This window comes from Conger conger, chromosome 2 (genome assembly GCF_963514075.1).
Source record: "Conger conger chromosome 2, fConCon1.1, whole genome shotgun sequence".
NCBI lineage: Eukaryota > Metazoa > Chordata > Actinopteri > Anguilliformes > Congridae > Conger > Conger conger.
Window position 1 is genome coordinate 69,013,345 of NC_083761.1, and position 16,055 is coordinate 69,029,399.

Here is a 16,055-nt window from a genome sequence, read left to right on the forward strand (position 1 = left end):
TTCATCGGGGCGAGTGTGCGACTGAGAGGAGGTAGAGGGCGGGCGTTTGCCAGAAACAGACAAGGAAGCTATCGAATCAGAAAAGTGAGAACGAGGAGACGTCACTGGGAAAATGCAGAATTGTTAAGTCAATACGTTTAATCTAGCCAACGTGCATTGCATTTCCTTTTATGTACAGGCCAGTCCGTGTGCACCAAATCATTTTTTTTATCTTGACAACGTCTTTTACTAGGCTTATAATGTGTGATTTATTGTTGAACATCTGTAGGAGGATGTTAGTTGAAGATTCTGATTACAACAGTGACCATATTGACGGCAAAGGGTATACATATTTGTGGGGGGGGGGGGGGGGGGGGAATCTACATTCCTTTAAAATGTGTGTAGGTGTGCATTGCACACACGTTATAAAATTAGTTATCCATTTAACAAGCAATGGGCCTGCTTTTAACGCCTGCGTGTATGACCAGGCCAGTGACCGAATTCATTAACGAAGCAAATGATCAGATGTCTTGTGAAGATTTTTAGAACCCATACGTCTGATCCAGTGGTGCTGCCATGAAATTTAATCTAATTACGCATTTGTCTCAAAATTATTTTGAATGCCCATAGAGGCTAGAATTTATACACTGGTGTCACATATCCACAGACAGATCAGAAGTAATTGGGTAGGGAATATCTTGTTTCAGTACACGCCCATATACTAATTTTCACCTCAGCATATAAATATCACTGAGGGGGCTTCATATAGAGCACTCAATCACTGCCCGTTTGCCTACCAATATAGTCCTTATACCCTCCCCGCTCTGCTGAACACAAACTATAATCTCTTGGATTTTGACTATGAATAGCCAGGTAAGGCTAGCCTATGTGCTGCCCAAAGCGAGATTGTGGACTGTGTGGGGGGAGATAGCAATTGTGGACAGGGGAAAAGATGCCCCCACCCCCCATGCCACAGAAGTTGGATGGTGGCCTAGGCTTCTGCCTTGTTGTAGATGCCCAGAGCCGAGAAGCAGCTCTGGACCTAGCCCTTTCTTAAAGATAAATGTACCCATACCAGAACTTTAAAGAGATGGCTTTGTAACGCAGAGAACACAATGCATTGAGTAAGAAGAGTTGAGGAAGAAGTACACTCTGAATTTTCTCAGAAATATCCTAAAACCATGAATGTGTCCATGAATAGTTTCCATTCCTCTGTGGTTTGAGTGGTGCTAATGTTGTAAAAATGCTGACGGCATAATGTTACCACTGTTGCATGGAACCCAAGCCGAGTACCCAATGGTTGAGCTTGTGTCCATTTTTATAACGCCCATAGTACTATTTACAGGGTGGGCAGTGTGTGAAGTCTTGGGGTGTTTACTGTTAAAGTAATAACTTTATTTTAGTGTAGCTGACCCTTCGCCCACTGGGTGTGGTCTGTAAAAGAATATCAGAGACAGGGGGCACTGTCTTGCTTTTGAGAAGGAGTGGCAGTGCTCGGGGGAGGTTGAGCAATTGCGTCTGTAGATTCTTAGACACAAGGTCAGACACTTGAACCTTTTGCACAAAAACCTGTGGATGCAGTATGAGCAGACCCTCAGTGTCTCCCCTTCCTTCTCTCAGCTGCCCCCCTCCGTTCTGTCCCAAGACAAACAAACCCTTTGCCCAAGTATGACAGTTATTTGGTCAAAAAGTATTTGCTTTTGGAGAGTGTTCAGAACTGTGTCTCTAAAGAGAAGCAAGATTACATCTCTCTCTCTCGCTCTCTCTCTTTCTCTCTCTCTCCCACCCTCCCTCCCTTTCCTCCTCAAAAGCATGACAGCTGACATCCTGCTGCTGCCTGTAGCTGGTCTGAAATGCTACAAATTGTCACGTTGAAGCACCACCCTCTTTGATTACCCCCTTTTTTAGCACTCTCCACCCCAACTCGCCCCGTGTTACAAGTTACAGCCCCCCTCCCCTCCGGTGTTACCTCTAGTCCCTTCCTGTCATGCTACCACCCGAGCTCCTGCATTCCCTGTGTTTTTAACCCCATCTGCTCTCACATCTTACACCCATACTCCTAGCCGTGTTCTCCCCCTCTTCCCCGCAAACACATCTTCTCTCTTCCAGCACCTTCTTTCTTCTCCTTTATTGGCCCAAGCCTCTGGTCTTTCAGTCCCTCTTTTCACTCCCCTTCCATGGAAAATTGATGTGTCCACAGAGAGGGACACACCATTAATATCCAGTTAGCACTCATTTTTCCCCTCAACTCATTTTTGTTCCATTGAAATTCTTACTTTATTCACTTTTGTTTTAGCTTCAGCAAGCTCTTTCCCGAAATATATATGCAAGTAACACCACTGATGCATGACCTCGAAACACTTTACTGAATGCCCAGCCCTTTTTACTAAAGCACAATTGAGCAATGCTTGGAGGCAGTTTTCCAATATAGATTTGTGTTTATCACACAAACGTGTAAACACACTTAATGTTCTGGAGCTGAACTTTCCCTGAGGACACAATGCCTTACTTAACTTCGCAAAAGCAAACAATCAGGCAAAGCCAGACTGCCATGCTCCATCTTGAAATACTTATTTTATCTTGCCAGGGCACTCAAGAACATTTGACTGACTCTTATTTGGTTGTAATCCAGGACAGAATTACACATCTGTTTAATCTCCTTGCCCAAAATGTGTGATTCTTAGATTTTACATTATGGGTGATAAGGGTTTGTAAAATACCCCCGAGAAGTTTTCATTTACACTGAACCTTTTCTGCCATTGGCATGAGCGCTGCCCCAGGTTTGCCTCCTGTGGAGCATCACTCTGTGTGGTATTCTGCAGACCAGCTGCCGGTTCCTTAATTACCCCGACAACGTCTTTTCCTGGGATACATTTTCACATTGTAAACAAAACAGACCAAATGAAAACGAAACGAGACCAGATGTGCATTTAAAAGTGGGGAGTTGTTTGGGGAATTGTTTGAGGTATTTCACTTCTGCTTAACACTCATTTGTTGCACCCACAGGTGGCTCCATTTGCTCCACGGTGTAAAATCACACCCTCCTTTCATTATCTACCAACTCACACATTTTAGAAAGTCGAATGGGCTAGTTTTTTCTTGCTTCTAGGAAGTTAATAAATAAGAGATTAAAAAATGTTTTTGCCAATAATAAAAACGATTTTATCTTTTGAAGTGACAATTCTCCAGTTGGCTGTAGGGGATGACTTTTTTGGCAGATTGAGAAGATATTTGACCAGGGAACCATCAATAGACTTTCTGACTAGAAGCCCAGGATCACTAAATAATCACAGCGAGTCAGGATGTCAGTTACATCTTCCATTATATCTAGGGACAGCACTCTCCACAATTTTCTCAGAGATCTCCCATCCAACTACTGAGGGTGACAGGGTTCAGTAGGGGTCGGAAATTCAAGTGATTGGAGCAGAATACAAAATACAGAATACAAGTAACCCGGATTTTCCACCTTTTATGAGTTTACAGAAAGGCTGCTAGATTATTTCTATGCATTGGGTTGACAAAGCTTGATGTGACATGGCCTTGTCTGTCCCGGCTGCGTTAGACTGAGTGTCCCGGCTGCACCATCCCAGCACTGCAGGACTGCGGCCGGACGAGAGAGACCACAGCCAGCTCCACGCGCAGTGACAGAGCAGCGAGGCGAGGCGCTGTTAGACACTGCAGCCCTCATGCTCCCCACTCTGTGTTTAGACTAGGCCACCATTCCTATAAAGAGATACGGATCACTGTAAAGTTTCCTGTTCAAAATGATGGGTAATTATTGTAATGAGCGTGCAGAAAAGGGAGCTTGAGAGAGAGAGAGAGAGAGAGAGAGAGAGAGAGGCCTTTCGGGGTTTCGTGTGATCCATGCCAGTGTGTTTTTGTCTCTGGTTTTTGTACATATACAGTACATACGCTTGTGGGCATGTGTCTGGTACTGACAGTAGTGCTGTCTGAGGAATCTTTGTGGCGATACACATGACTGCATATTTTTGTTCCCACTGTGTGTTGTGTCTGTGTGCTTGTTTGAGTGTGTATGAGAGTGTGTTCATTTTTGGTTGCATTTACGCTTTTGTATGTGTGTCTGTGCGTGAGTGCATGCAGAGTGTGTATGCGTGTTTGTGGCTGACATATTCATTTAGTATGTACTGTATGTTTCAGGAGCATGACTGTCAGTAGGAAATTACCCGTGTGGAGATCATCACACCAGACTCTTATCCAGACCTATTACATATTTAATGCCAGTGCTGCTCCTTGGTCCAAGAAGAGAAGATCGATCTGTGATGGTTATGGAGCAGTATGTGTATGGGGGGTGGATGGAGGGGAGGAGAGAAGACAGATAGAGTGACAGACTGGGAGTAGAAGATGAATGAAGTTAGAGGCAGAGAGGTATAGTGAGAGAGAGAGAGATGGAAGAGGAGGGGAGAGAGAGGGGAAGAACAACAAATTAGAAATGAAAGCAAGATGGTGGTTGTCAAGACAGAACAAATGACAGATGAGAACAGGTAGTAAATTAAATAGGTAAGGAAAGGGAGGAGAGGGGAATAATGGGATAGGGGGAAAGGGAGGAAGGAGGTGGGTTTGGGGGCTTAGTAAAACAGGATGAGAATTTCCCAGATAGAAAAAGGATGTCTTTTCAGGAAATTACTTTTGCACAGGTTACACACAGTCTGCCAGGAAATGTTAACCCTTTTAACATGCCATAGGATCAGAAGCATGGTTATTATACTCTCCAAGGCAGTGAACAGGCAAACCATTCACTCATAAAAACAACCAATCAGATGCCATTATCTGTATTTTCATATTTATATATTTTGGTCAAAAAGGAATTAATCTCAAATCTCAATTCCCCCAAATAATCCATCACAAAATCAGTCGCATGTCTGTGTGCCTGTTGGTGCTTGCATTTAGGTGTTAATGTTTTAATGAACACAATGAAGTGTTTTTTTTTAGGTGCCCCTCCCAGACTACCACCTAAAATAACAGCGGCTACTGTGCGTGTCAACACCGGGCAGAAAGGCTGACACAGGTGCCGTTTCTCCCAGATTAGAAGACTTTTTGGCACAGCCTTGGCCTGAAGCTGAGAAATGTGTGCTGGAAACAGTTGCAGGTCAATAAATTACTGCCTGCCTGAAAATCACAAGTCTTGTTTTTTTATAGAGTCTGTTTCCTGACTCCAGATTTCTCTAGTGGAAGAGGAAATAGAAAGTGTTTAATCGGTGTGCATCACAATCATGTTGTGAGATCATGTCGGAGTGGTTTCCCACGAGGTGCACTGGGTGGGAATACCATGTCATGTTTTGTATTTCCTGTATTCAATCCACTATTAACTTAAGTCTAATTTCAATAGTGTGTACAGTTTATGTGTGTTAATTATCAGGCTTGATCACAGTGCATGATCACTGCCTATAGCAGTATTTACCACAGAATAATTGTACTGTTTATTTGAATAATCTTTTCAGAGGTAGACAGTAAAATGTTCAGTGTTAAAGCAGCTATATATATGTGGTCCCTATTGGTACTTTGTTAGAGTTTAATTACACAGGGCATTTTACCGTGTGCACAGCAAGTTTTTACACCCTGCTGAAATAAATTACCTGAGCATTAAACCATTGTTTCCTCTTGAGCTATTACTACATTTTCCTCACTATTGTTATGAGTGTGTGGGGAGTGCTAAAAGTTCATTTGCAACACACGTCACCCCCCCCCTTCTCTCTACCCTCTCTTTAGTTTTTGTCCCGCATAAACCCAAATATTTGTGTAATTGTGCAGCTAGGGAGCAGACAAAAAGCCACAAACTGGTGTGGTATTTGAAGTCTGTTAAGAGCTGGAAAGGCGCAGTGGTTTGTGTTATGAATCCCAGATGTTTCCCAGAATAGGGACAGGGCTGGAGCCTGTAGCCCAGTCCTCAGGCCTAGCGCGGGACTCAGCGTCCCAATCTGAGACCAAAAGGGATTAAAAAAGTTCTGTATTTGACGTCATGCGCAAAATGACAAAAACACACAGCCACAAAGGCCAGCCCCATAAATAAATGCCCAACATGGTTTTTCATGGTTTTTAGGAAAGACCAGGGTCCTGTTTCACAAAGCAGAATTACAGAGCTTGCTGGATAAGTGCACTAAATAAAACCTGGAACCCTCTAAAAACTGGAACATGGACTCTAGAGCATTTCTGGGTTTTATGCTGTGCAATGGATCTAGCTAAACTTTCCCTGCTTTGAGGCTGACAGATACTGCATTTTTAAATGATAAAAAGAGCATGCAATTAAGGGTCTTCGGACTCTCTGTGCCATACATAAACTTACGCCCGGGCACTCAACCTGAACTCACACTCTACCCACGCTGTACTGTGAACACCCACTCTTCTCTCACTACCTCTGGGGTGCGACACTAATTAGCTTCCTGCAGCAACAGGGTCTCCACTGGGTACTCAGTTCCTCTTGAGGGGTGGGATGTTCAGGAGCAGGGTGGAGCCAGAAGCTGTGGTATTTGTTTGGACTGCATCCCTATTTCCGTCAATTCTGACGTGTCAGGAAGCCCAACTCGGCCCACAGACAATAGACTATTGTACTGTTGGGTTTGGGCTTGTAAGAGGCTAAACAGGAAGTTGTCCTTTAGCACATAGACACAAACATGCAGATATGCAAGCCTAGTGGTTAAGGTACATGACTGGGTCCCACAAGGACAGTGGTTTGATCCCTGGTGTAGCTACATTAAGATCTGCATAGCTGTTAGGCCCTTGGGCAAGGCCCTTAACCCCACATTGTTCCAGGGGAGGATTGTCTCCTGCTTAGTCTAATCAACTGTCGCTTTGGATAATTACATGCTTGCACATACAAAGACACACACCATAATTTATATTTTGTTTATCTAATGGGCTATAAATTGCTTTACCTCAGGGGTCAGCTTTTATCTGTGATTTGATTTGTCTGAGTTTGTTATTGTTTTTCTTGTGTGACATAACACACAATTCAGAAATTATTTCAAAGCCTTTCAATTAAAAAATGTGCTCATAAGTGTTGAGATGTTATTTCTGCTGTAGGCATCCCCCAATTCATATTCATAAATGATGTATAAATCACACATGGATTGCCATTCAAATGACATTATTGCATCTCTGTAGTAAAGATATCCATTTTCAAGATGGCAAGGCCTGGTCTGGTGACCCGTGAGGCAGTTCCGATCATAAATTAAGTTTGAGAACTTAGGGTTCAGGAAGTACAATTACATCTCCATTCCCCTCCACTATCAACAAATGCAGCCATATAATGGAATAAACTTTCCTTGCAAGGTCCATATCTCTCTATCTGCTCCTTTCTTACCTCCTCAGGTTCCACACTTCAGGTTCTACACGAGGCAATTTCTTACCCATTCAGGTTCCACACCCCAGATTCAGGGAACTTACAACCTGCATGCTATTGAGCAGTACTTCCCAACTTCCTGTTTTATGGGCCAGGGCCCACTAGTGGATTAATCAAATTAGTGAAGTCAAATGAAACACCACAGGGTTAGATCAACAGTATTGGTTACTGGTAGTCCAGTTGTTTTGACAGATGTTGGGAAAACAAAACATTTTGATTTAATATATTGAACATATGTTTGGCTGAAATTTGGCGACAGGGGTGTCACAGAACATTTGTGGGGCTCAGTGTGAAACGTTGTCGAGTGTTGACATAAGACTCAAATACAAATACTCTGCAGGTCTGCCAACCTCCCTTAGTGTTTACAGAAACTCCGGCCTGCTTTTCTGTTCCACATAGTTTTATCAACTGCTCTGCTAAACTTGCTTCTTGTAATAAATGCTTTCCCTGACACTCTGACCTGGTGTAGACTATACCACATTACCTTATATTTTTCAACACGGAGCTGATGAAATGCACACATACTCACATATCTATATCTATATCCATAGTGTCACAAATAAATTTACAAGCACTTTCACACTTATGCTGTTTAACACACACGTGCACACACACATAAACATGCACACAATTTACTGCTTTCACATTGTTATTTTTACTAAACCTATGCGTGTTTTCTGAAGGGGGGGGGGGGGGGGGGGGGGGTTGCAGTGTGCGGGTGAACCCAGCAGACTCAGATGAGGGGAGTTGAGGGTGACAAGCCCAGATTTAGAAAACTCGGGCAAAGAGCCTGCGTAACCATGGGTAACGTTTCTATTTGCTTTCCTTACTTGTGGCTGCGCTGTGTTCTGCGTTTTGTGTACGCCCTCAGAGACGGAGAGCAGCTCAGAGCTGGCATGTGAAGACGACAGGGTGCCGGATGGGAAATGGCCTGGAAGCTGTACCAGTGCTGCCGTGATGGCCTGTCCCCCCCATGGCACCTCGCCCAGCCCACTCCACAGTTTGGACCGGGAGCAGAGCAGCACAGCCTTAATACTACAGCTATAAAGCAATGGTTAGCTGTTTATATAGGGTCAATGAGGACTTATAGCCTCACGGTGACCTAGAAGAGGGCGTTTAGCGTCTTTGTGGTCTCCGCTATACACACACATACATATACACACATACATACACTTACTCTCCCGATGTAAAAGCCCAGACACACACACACACAGGGGATTGGGATAGAGCTACTGTGTGACCACTGATGTATGTGGCTGAGGCTGACAGACAAACAGCAGTCCTGTGATGGCAGTTGGCAGCTACACTCCTCCACGACACACACTTTCCACTCCCACAATCCACTGGGGTACTCTGGGTCTGCGAGTGTGTGTGCGTTTGCACTATCATACGCGTGCTGGGGTATGCCTTTCAAATATGTCCCTTTATGGTGTTATAGACATCTTCATGAACGTACGCACATATAGTATGCATGTGTATGTGCGTACATGCACGCATGTATACACGAGTGTGTATTTGTGTGTGTCCGATTGTGAGGTATCTTCATTCTAAGCCCGTCAGGAGGGGTTAAACGCTATAGTTTTGTGCACTTGGCTCGGTCTGTGGCCAGAGGAGCCACGCATGCAGTGGCTGTAGAGCCTAAGAAAACACAGGGTTTCCCAGGCCTCTGCCTGCAGCCGGCCCCTCTGTCTCTCGCTGTCTGCCCCAGCCCAGGGCTCAGACCACAGCCTAATTAAACACCGTAATTTAGCCATTCATTGACTGCAGCTGTATAAAGAGCTTTCACCATTCCCCACTCCCAAATTACTGTGTGTGTGTGTGTGTGTGTGTGTGTGCGCGTGTGTAGAGCTCCTCACCATTTGCAAAGGGGGAGAAAATAAGTCTACTCTACTGGGCTCCAGTTAAGGGTGGGTTAGACTCTGCTGGACAATGTCACTGTTTATCATTGATGGGCCTGATTACCACTGCATCTCCTCTGAGGTTTTCAGCACTGGCCAGAACCGATTCCCTTCCAAAGCACATTTTCCTCATAAGCTGAGGAGGTTGGAGCAAATGAAATATTTGCCCGGGGTTTCTCACAAATGTTCTTCCACAAGATGAAAGAAATTGGAAACTGGCACATCATCGTTGTGGTTGAGCTTGCATATAGTCACATATTGCACCTTCTGTATAAGCAGAAAACGCTGTGGATATTTTGACTTATTCAATAGAGCATTGCAATCACAACAATTGAGAATTTACAATGTTGTGTATTCTAAGGGAACAGAACAGAAAGGAATGAACAGAATCCAAAACAAATTCTCTGCAGGGACAAGTGATGCCCTAACTCTTCAAGAGCTCTACAGAGGCCTGCACCCACCAACAGTTCAACACAGGTGAGACCGGATGAGCTGCATTGGGAAGGCAGGGGATCTCCAGTGGGAGCACAGAAGACTGACTCAGACTTGTGGTTTGTGAGGGAGGGCTGCCCGTCTCCATGTTAACGGTCTAATAAACTGCAGATTATTGATTGAAGTCTGTCTGTCGGGGTTTCCAGATCATGGACTGAAGATCATGAGGTGGAAATTTCCATATAATTACGAGTTTCATGTGAACTCACCAACTAAGATGTCTAGAGGTTTCCTCATTGATCATTATGTAGGGTTCCAGGAACCGCAGTTTAAGAACCATGGCAACACCACTGCCATGAGGAATAGCAGATACAAAAAAATATCACAGGGGGCACACTAAAAAGCTTCTTCACTTTTTTAATATCCCCCTGGTCCACAATGCACTACACACACAGTATTCTTCACCATACAAGAATTGAAACAAGAGGACAGAATAAAGTGCTGATTCTGCTGGTGCCCATATACATGCATAGCAGTGTCTGGTGGTGGGATGGCTGAAGGCGGGTGTCATGGGGAATGGGCCTGAACATTCCAGCCAGTCTGAGTCAGGAGACTGGAGCTTGGAACTAACCTCTGAATGCACCTCCTCGGTGATGACATTAGCCTGGTGGGGGAGGTAAAGCTATAAACTGCAATATTTCTTTGTTCCAAATCGGTCTGGTTCCTATTTTATAATGACGATTGTGATGAAGATTGTAACGATGTTGACAGTGATAATGGAAACACGTCATTACATTTACATTACATTTTAGTCATTTGGCAGACGCTTTTAATCCAAAGCGATTTACAAGTGCATAGGTTCTTCCACAAGTTAAAGCATCACATCCATAACTAGTAAAATACACATGAAGTTCTGTCATCAACATTCACAATTAAATATTTTAAGACATTTGGAATGAGTGAAATTCTTAATGAACTGCCCAAAGAAGCACCATCAGACTAAGAGTAGATGTACAGAGTAGATGCAACACTCAAAAAATCCCACAAACATCAAAAAGGCTGCCACCCCTCTGCCCCCAAACACAGTAAATAAACATAATGCCCACAGATCTCATAGGGATAAAGAGATGGGCAGTCAGCCATCTCAGTGCTTGCTGCAGGGAGACCTGCTCCCACGCCCTCCTCCATTACAGACCCCTCTGGAGCTTGTTTTTCCACAGAGACCAATGGGGTTGCGGCAGGCAGGTATTTCCTGTTAGCTGCACTCTGAATGAGAAGCAGTCCACTGCAGGCCACCTCTGCTTCCTGTCGTTCCACACCACGGCAAATGACACGTTTCCTGTCTCGCACTCTCAACAGCGCGGCTGATGGGAAGGAACACTTGCTTCACTCAGTGATGACAGGAAAACATTCTGTGTCTCCTGCACTGGCTCCCCAAAGACTGTGGACTTTCATACTGTAGCAATACTACTCATCTCTACTACTAGTATAACATGCACGTGGTTTAGATCATAGTTAACACTGTACTGGGAGAGAGGGGCAGACAACCCTGCCCCATTTTATCTGATCCTGGGTCAATGTATAATTTTAAATTACTGAAATTACCCATCTACTTTTTTTGAGTGACCTCAAAAATGGAGGCCCACCTGTCTCACCAGTAAGAGATTAAACCCCAGAGGATGTTGTTAATGCAAAACCGATGTGTGACAGCAGTGGTTTGCATTCTATTTCTTTATCTCTGGCTCCCCCTAGAGGTCAGACAGACTGTCACAAAGTGCAAGCACAAGCACCAAAGAGTCCCTCGCTTTGTTTTAAAATTCCCCATTCAGGGTGATACACCAGGAAATTACCGAACTGAAACCCGTTGAGTGTGTCTGTCACTTTGCACATATTTTAAAGTAAAGTATATTAAAGTATGCAAGAGGAAATGATATGGGAAATGAGGGTTACCTACACCCATTCTAAATAAGACCGTTGAGGGTTTGTTATTACATTAATTTATTACTTCAAAGTCTCTTAAAAAAAAAAAGAAGTAACTTTTCACCTTGAACAATACAAAACAGATGGACCTAAAACAAACAGCACTGAACAGCAGGTAGCAGAACGGCTTTGGTCACTTTGACTCTGGCAGGGGGTTGTGGGTCTGTTGGGGATAATGTGGTGGGCCCTGGACTTTAGTGCTTACACAGGGAGTATAACAGCTCAATCTGTTCTTTGTCCTCAAACCCTGGGCTGTGGGGAAGAAGAAAAGATGTAGACCAAAATCACTGAGGGACCTGGCATTACATTCATCATATCAGACTAAAATCACTCAATAGGTTATTTTTCATAAAAATAAACAGTTTTAGCATTCTGCTGGTACTTCCTTCCTAGTGCACACTGGTTGCATGCACCATAGTCAACAGTTAACCACAAAATAGATTTGACTTACGTTGTCGAATAATTGGGTTATATACATATGTACAAACATGCATAATGCATCTATATGAGCAGCTTTGTAGTTACTCAAGGTGTAATTTCTTGCACAGAATCACAAAACTCCAGATACTCTATACCCACCATCGTGAAGCTGGCAGGTCATCAGAAATAAATTAATGAATTAATGAAATATAGTACAATGCACACAAAAGCTGCCTGGGCCAGCTGAAAACATAGAGTAAACGCCCCTGTTATGAGTGTATTCTCATGTTCTCTATATGCACACAACCTCAGTGCGTGTGTGTGTATGTGTCCATGGGCTTTGACGTCAGGGGAGTCAAAGTATGTGCATGTGTGCATCCTGTATGTGTATATTGTAGACCATCCCAGGCCAGCCCCTCTCACCGTCCGGGCGTCTCCAGAATCATGGGAATGTTGTCCAGCCGGGGCTCGTTCACTATGTCACGGAACGCCGGTATTCCGATCTGGCCGTGTCCGATGTCCTCATGCCGGTCCAGGTGGCAGCCAAGCTTTCCTTGAACGCAGCAAGGAAGGAGGCGGAAGAGAATTCAATTATCGTTGAACGGAATTTCATTGGCAAAGTTATTCCCCTATAATAAACAGACTGCAGCATTGCATGCAAATGTTCACCTGGTCGATATACAAATTAAACAGTACCGTATGCTACAACATTACTATACTAGAATAATTTTCTAACCTTTGGAGTCGTTGAGGTGGAGAGCCCGTAGATAGGACAGTCCCACCACCTGGTCAAACTCATCCAGCACTGACTTCACCCCTCCTTTCACAGACAGGTCATACCCTGGGGGATGGGATCAAAATCCACTCCATACTTTACCTCACACCAAGGAAAATGATGAGGAGACATAGTTGCATCAGACGTGTGAGTTTAAAGACCAGCTAAAACAGAAGTTAGAGCAGCAGTTGTTTCCAAACTGCTCTTTCTGGGAGAATTTTTGGAGGGCGGGGAGTCGATTTGACTGACATTACCTGAGGAGGGGGAACGGAAAATCGACACGTGTCGTCTACACGCCCACTGGTAGGCGACAAACTCGCTAAATCTCGTTTTCCAGGAAGCGGATGGGGAAAAAAACGTGTGAAATTACAAAATTATTCAAATTTTATAACTTTTTGGAAATATGAACTTTAAGACGTGTATGGTTATGAAGAATTGGCTAAAAGTGCATTTTTATGTCGGTGCGTCTTTAACAGGACTTTCTGGGTGTCACTCATTCCCACACTCACCGGCGGCAAATGCGTGGCAGGTGTCCAGGCACACCCCCACACGGCTCTGGTCCCGCACCCTGTCGATGATACCCCGCAGCTCGCCGAACTGCCCCCCCACCGTGCTGCCCTGGCCGCACATGTTCTCCAGCACTGCCAACACAGAGCACGGAGTAACCCACCGGGGCGCGCACTGCAATGGCCATACGTTATGCCAGGTAAGAATAAAAGGAGGTGCTCCACTGGTGGATGGGTGAGTGCGAGGGCCTGCAGTACCAGTGACGATGGCGGGGGTCTGCTGGTGGGCCTGGTTGATGGCCTGGGCGATCTTCTCCTGGCACTGCTCCGTGGTGATGGAGCCCAGAGAGGCGCCCGGGTGCAGGTTGAAGAGGGAGAGGCCCAGGGCACTGCAGCGGCCGAGCTCGTCTACCAGCAGGGCCTGGCTTTTCTCAAACACGTCTGGAGGGCGGGAGGGCCAGGGACATGAACTGGCTGCAGCAGACTGCACCTCGTGACAGACACTCATGCAAGAGAATCGTATGTTTGCAGTGGGACAGCGAAGTTTAATAAAATCAACAGAGGAAGAATAGATCTTCTTTCAATGCAATTATTAATTTCTATCGTTTAAATACAACAATATCGTAATTGACAACACATGTGACATGTGCAAAGTAACGGAGTGACCTTGCTTGGGAGAGCCGCAGTTCATCAGGTAGGATCCGTGTGGTAGTATGTGCACTGGATTGAACCCATTTTCTGCACAGGCCTTCTGAAATTTCTCTGCTGCTGCGGTGTTGAGGGGTGGTCTCTGCCAGGAGCGCTGTGACCCCAGAAAAATGGCAAAACTGCGTCCCCCAATGGCTAAGCAGTCCCCTACGGCTTTCCAAATCCCACCTGAGCAGCAAAAAATAATTTTACGATAAACCACTGTTGTTTCTTACATAAGCCACTGATGTGACAGTGACCTAAAAGTGATATTCCCCATGCCACTTCAACACCATTTAGTCTCTGTATAATAGCATGGTAAAGAATTATGCCACTGTTATTATGGCAGTTAGAAAACCAATATCTTAGAAAGACAGAAAATCTAATTGGAGAAAGTAAAAAGGAATTAAGATAATTAGGATTATCAGTGACTACCAGATATGGAGACATGAGCTCCAATATATTTGTTTTTTCCTCTTTTCTTGTCTTTTCCCTTCCTCTCTTTTTCCTTGGGTTCCTCTCCTTCAATCTCTTCTTCCACTTCTGAGCCTTTATTGTCTTCCTCTGGCTTCCTCTTCCTCGTTACTTTCTTTTTCGGACCCATAATGACGTTTCGTCTGTGTGGGCAGTAAAAACGAGCCAAACGTTGGGAAATGTTCTATCCGTGTGATACTAGAGGACCAGGAATACTGGAGCAAGCGCTTTGATAAAATGCAAGTATACACTGTGTTCTATACTTGCATTTCATCAAAGCATATATAAACAAAAATAAAATGACAATATTAATGTTATAAATAGAGCCATTACAAAAATTTAGGAAACACAAATAAAATGGGAGGACCAATGCCTGAAAATATAAAATAAAATCAAACGTAGAAAGGCGCAGTCACAACTTTTCAACAATTCTAGTCTATGGTCACAACATAGACTATAATTTAGTACGATTTACCCAACAGACCGCCTCATAACTTAAACAGCTAATTAACGACTGGTTAAAAACAGACAGCAGTATCGCTACACCCTAGTTAATGACTATAAACATTAGAGACGTAACATTAGCAAACACACAGTCGTATTGCACCTCTCAAGATGAGCAAGAGATCGGTCTCCTGGTGTGCAAGTGAAATAAAGACAAATCAGAGACGGCTAGGTAGCTGGCTAGCAATCCAACGAACATTTCAGTCGTACAAATTAGAACTTAACTTTAGATAAAATCAGGTGCAATTAGCCAGCTAACTATATCGAACAATCAATTAGCAAAGTAATTAACTTATATTAGTTATAGTTGGCTAAGTTAGCTACCAAGTAGGAAATATTAACTAGTGCTCGCTAGCTCATTGATTGTAACTGTTTTGGGTGACTAACCTGGAGCTAACTAGTGAGATAAGATGAAACCCCAGTCGTGTAACCTAAGTAACACAAGTCAAGTCCTTCGTTTGTGCGCCCGCTCAAAAACAGCGCCCAGAGTGCACCGTGTGGTTGTTGCTCTCTGGCGAATGGTGGATATTTTAGTACAGCGCCACATATAGTTATCTTGTAAAATTGCATGTCCTCTGTGCTTTTTGAACCGTTTAGAACTGTTCATCCCAGTTCAATGGTTCATCTGCACTCCACAAACCAACCATTGCACTGAAAGCGAAAGTTTCTGGCGGTCAGTTGCTCTGTCGTACTATTGGAGGGATATTTGAATTTTTTTTATTTTTTATTATATGTGTATATGTTCTCGTATACAATATTTTAAGTATGATATTAATTATAAATTAGCTATAATAGAGCGAACCTGTGTTTGGTCTTTGCATATTAAAGATTAGCTGAGAAGTTAAATGTTGTGGACTAAACAACTGACATCCCACAATAGACCTTGCATCACCAATGATTACAACCTAGAGTAATCATCTGTCAACAATTCTCGTGTAAGCGTGTAAAATAAAACGTAATCTTCATTTGTTGACAATTGTAACACCATACATACCATATAGTTCTGGAGTAAGAAAAGTGAAATATAGTTATTTATGTCTTAT

The 16,055-nt window shown here is 43.8% G+C and overlaps 1 protein-coding gene across 4 annotated transcripts; it reads right to left on the minus strand.

The window, feature by feature from the left end:
• Positions 1-10,709: 10,709 nt before the first annotated feature.
• On the minus strand, positions 10,710-15,529 carry si:ch211-141o9.10 (probable endonuclease 4). 4 transcript variants are annotated; one of them, XM_061230667.1, is made up of 8 exons: positions 15,400-15,529; positions 14,470-14,651; positions 14,014-14,223; positions 13,606-13,788; positions 13,351-13,482; positions 12,803-12,907; positions 12,490-12,619; positions 10,710-11,898 (listed from the first exon to the last, which is right to left on the minus strand). In XM_061230667.1, the coding sequence occupies exons 2-8, from the start codon at positions 14,636-14,638 to the stop codon at positions 11,841-11,843; spliced, it is 987 nt and encodes a 328-aa protein (XP_061086651.1). In that variant the 5' UTR covers positions 14,639-14,651; positions 15,400-15,529; the 3' UTR covers positions 10,710-11,840. The 4 variants fall into 4 exon arrangements, 3 of the variants coding, with proteins under 3 accessions (XP_061086651.1, XP_061086650.1, XP_061086652.1); XM_061230666.1 differs by lacking the exon at positions 15,400-15,529 and adding an exon at positions 15,116-15,393; XM_061230668.1 differs by lacking the exon at positions 15,400-15,529 and adding an exon at positions 15,103-15,393.
• Between the last annotated feature and the right edge of the window lie 526 nt (positions 15,530-16,055).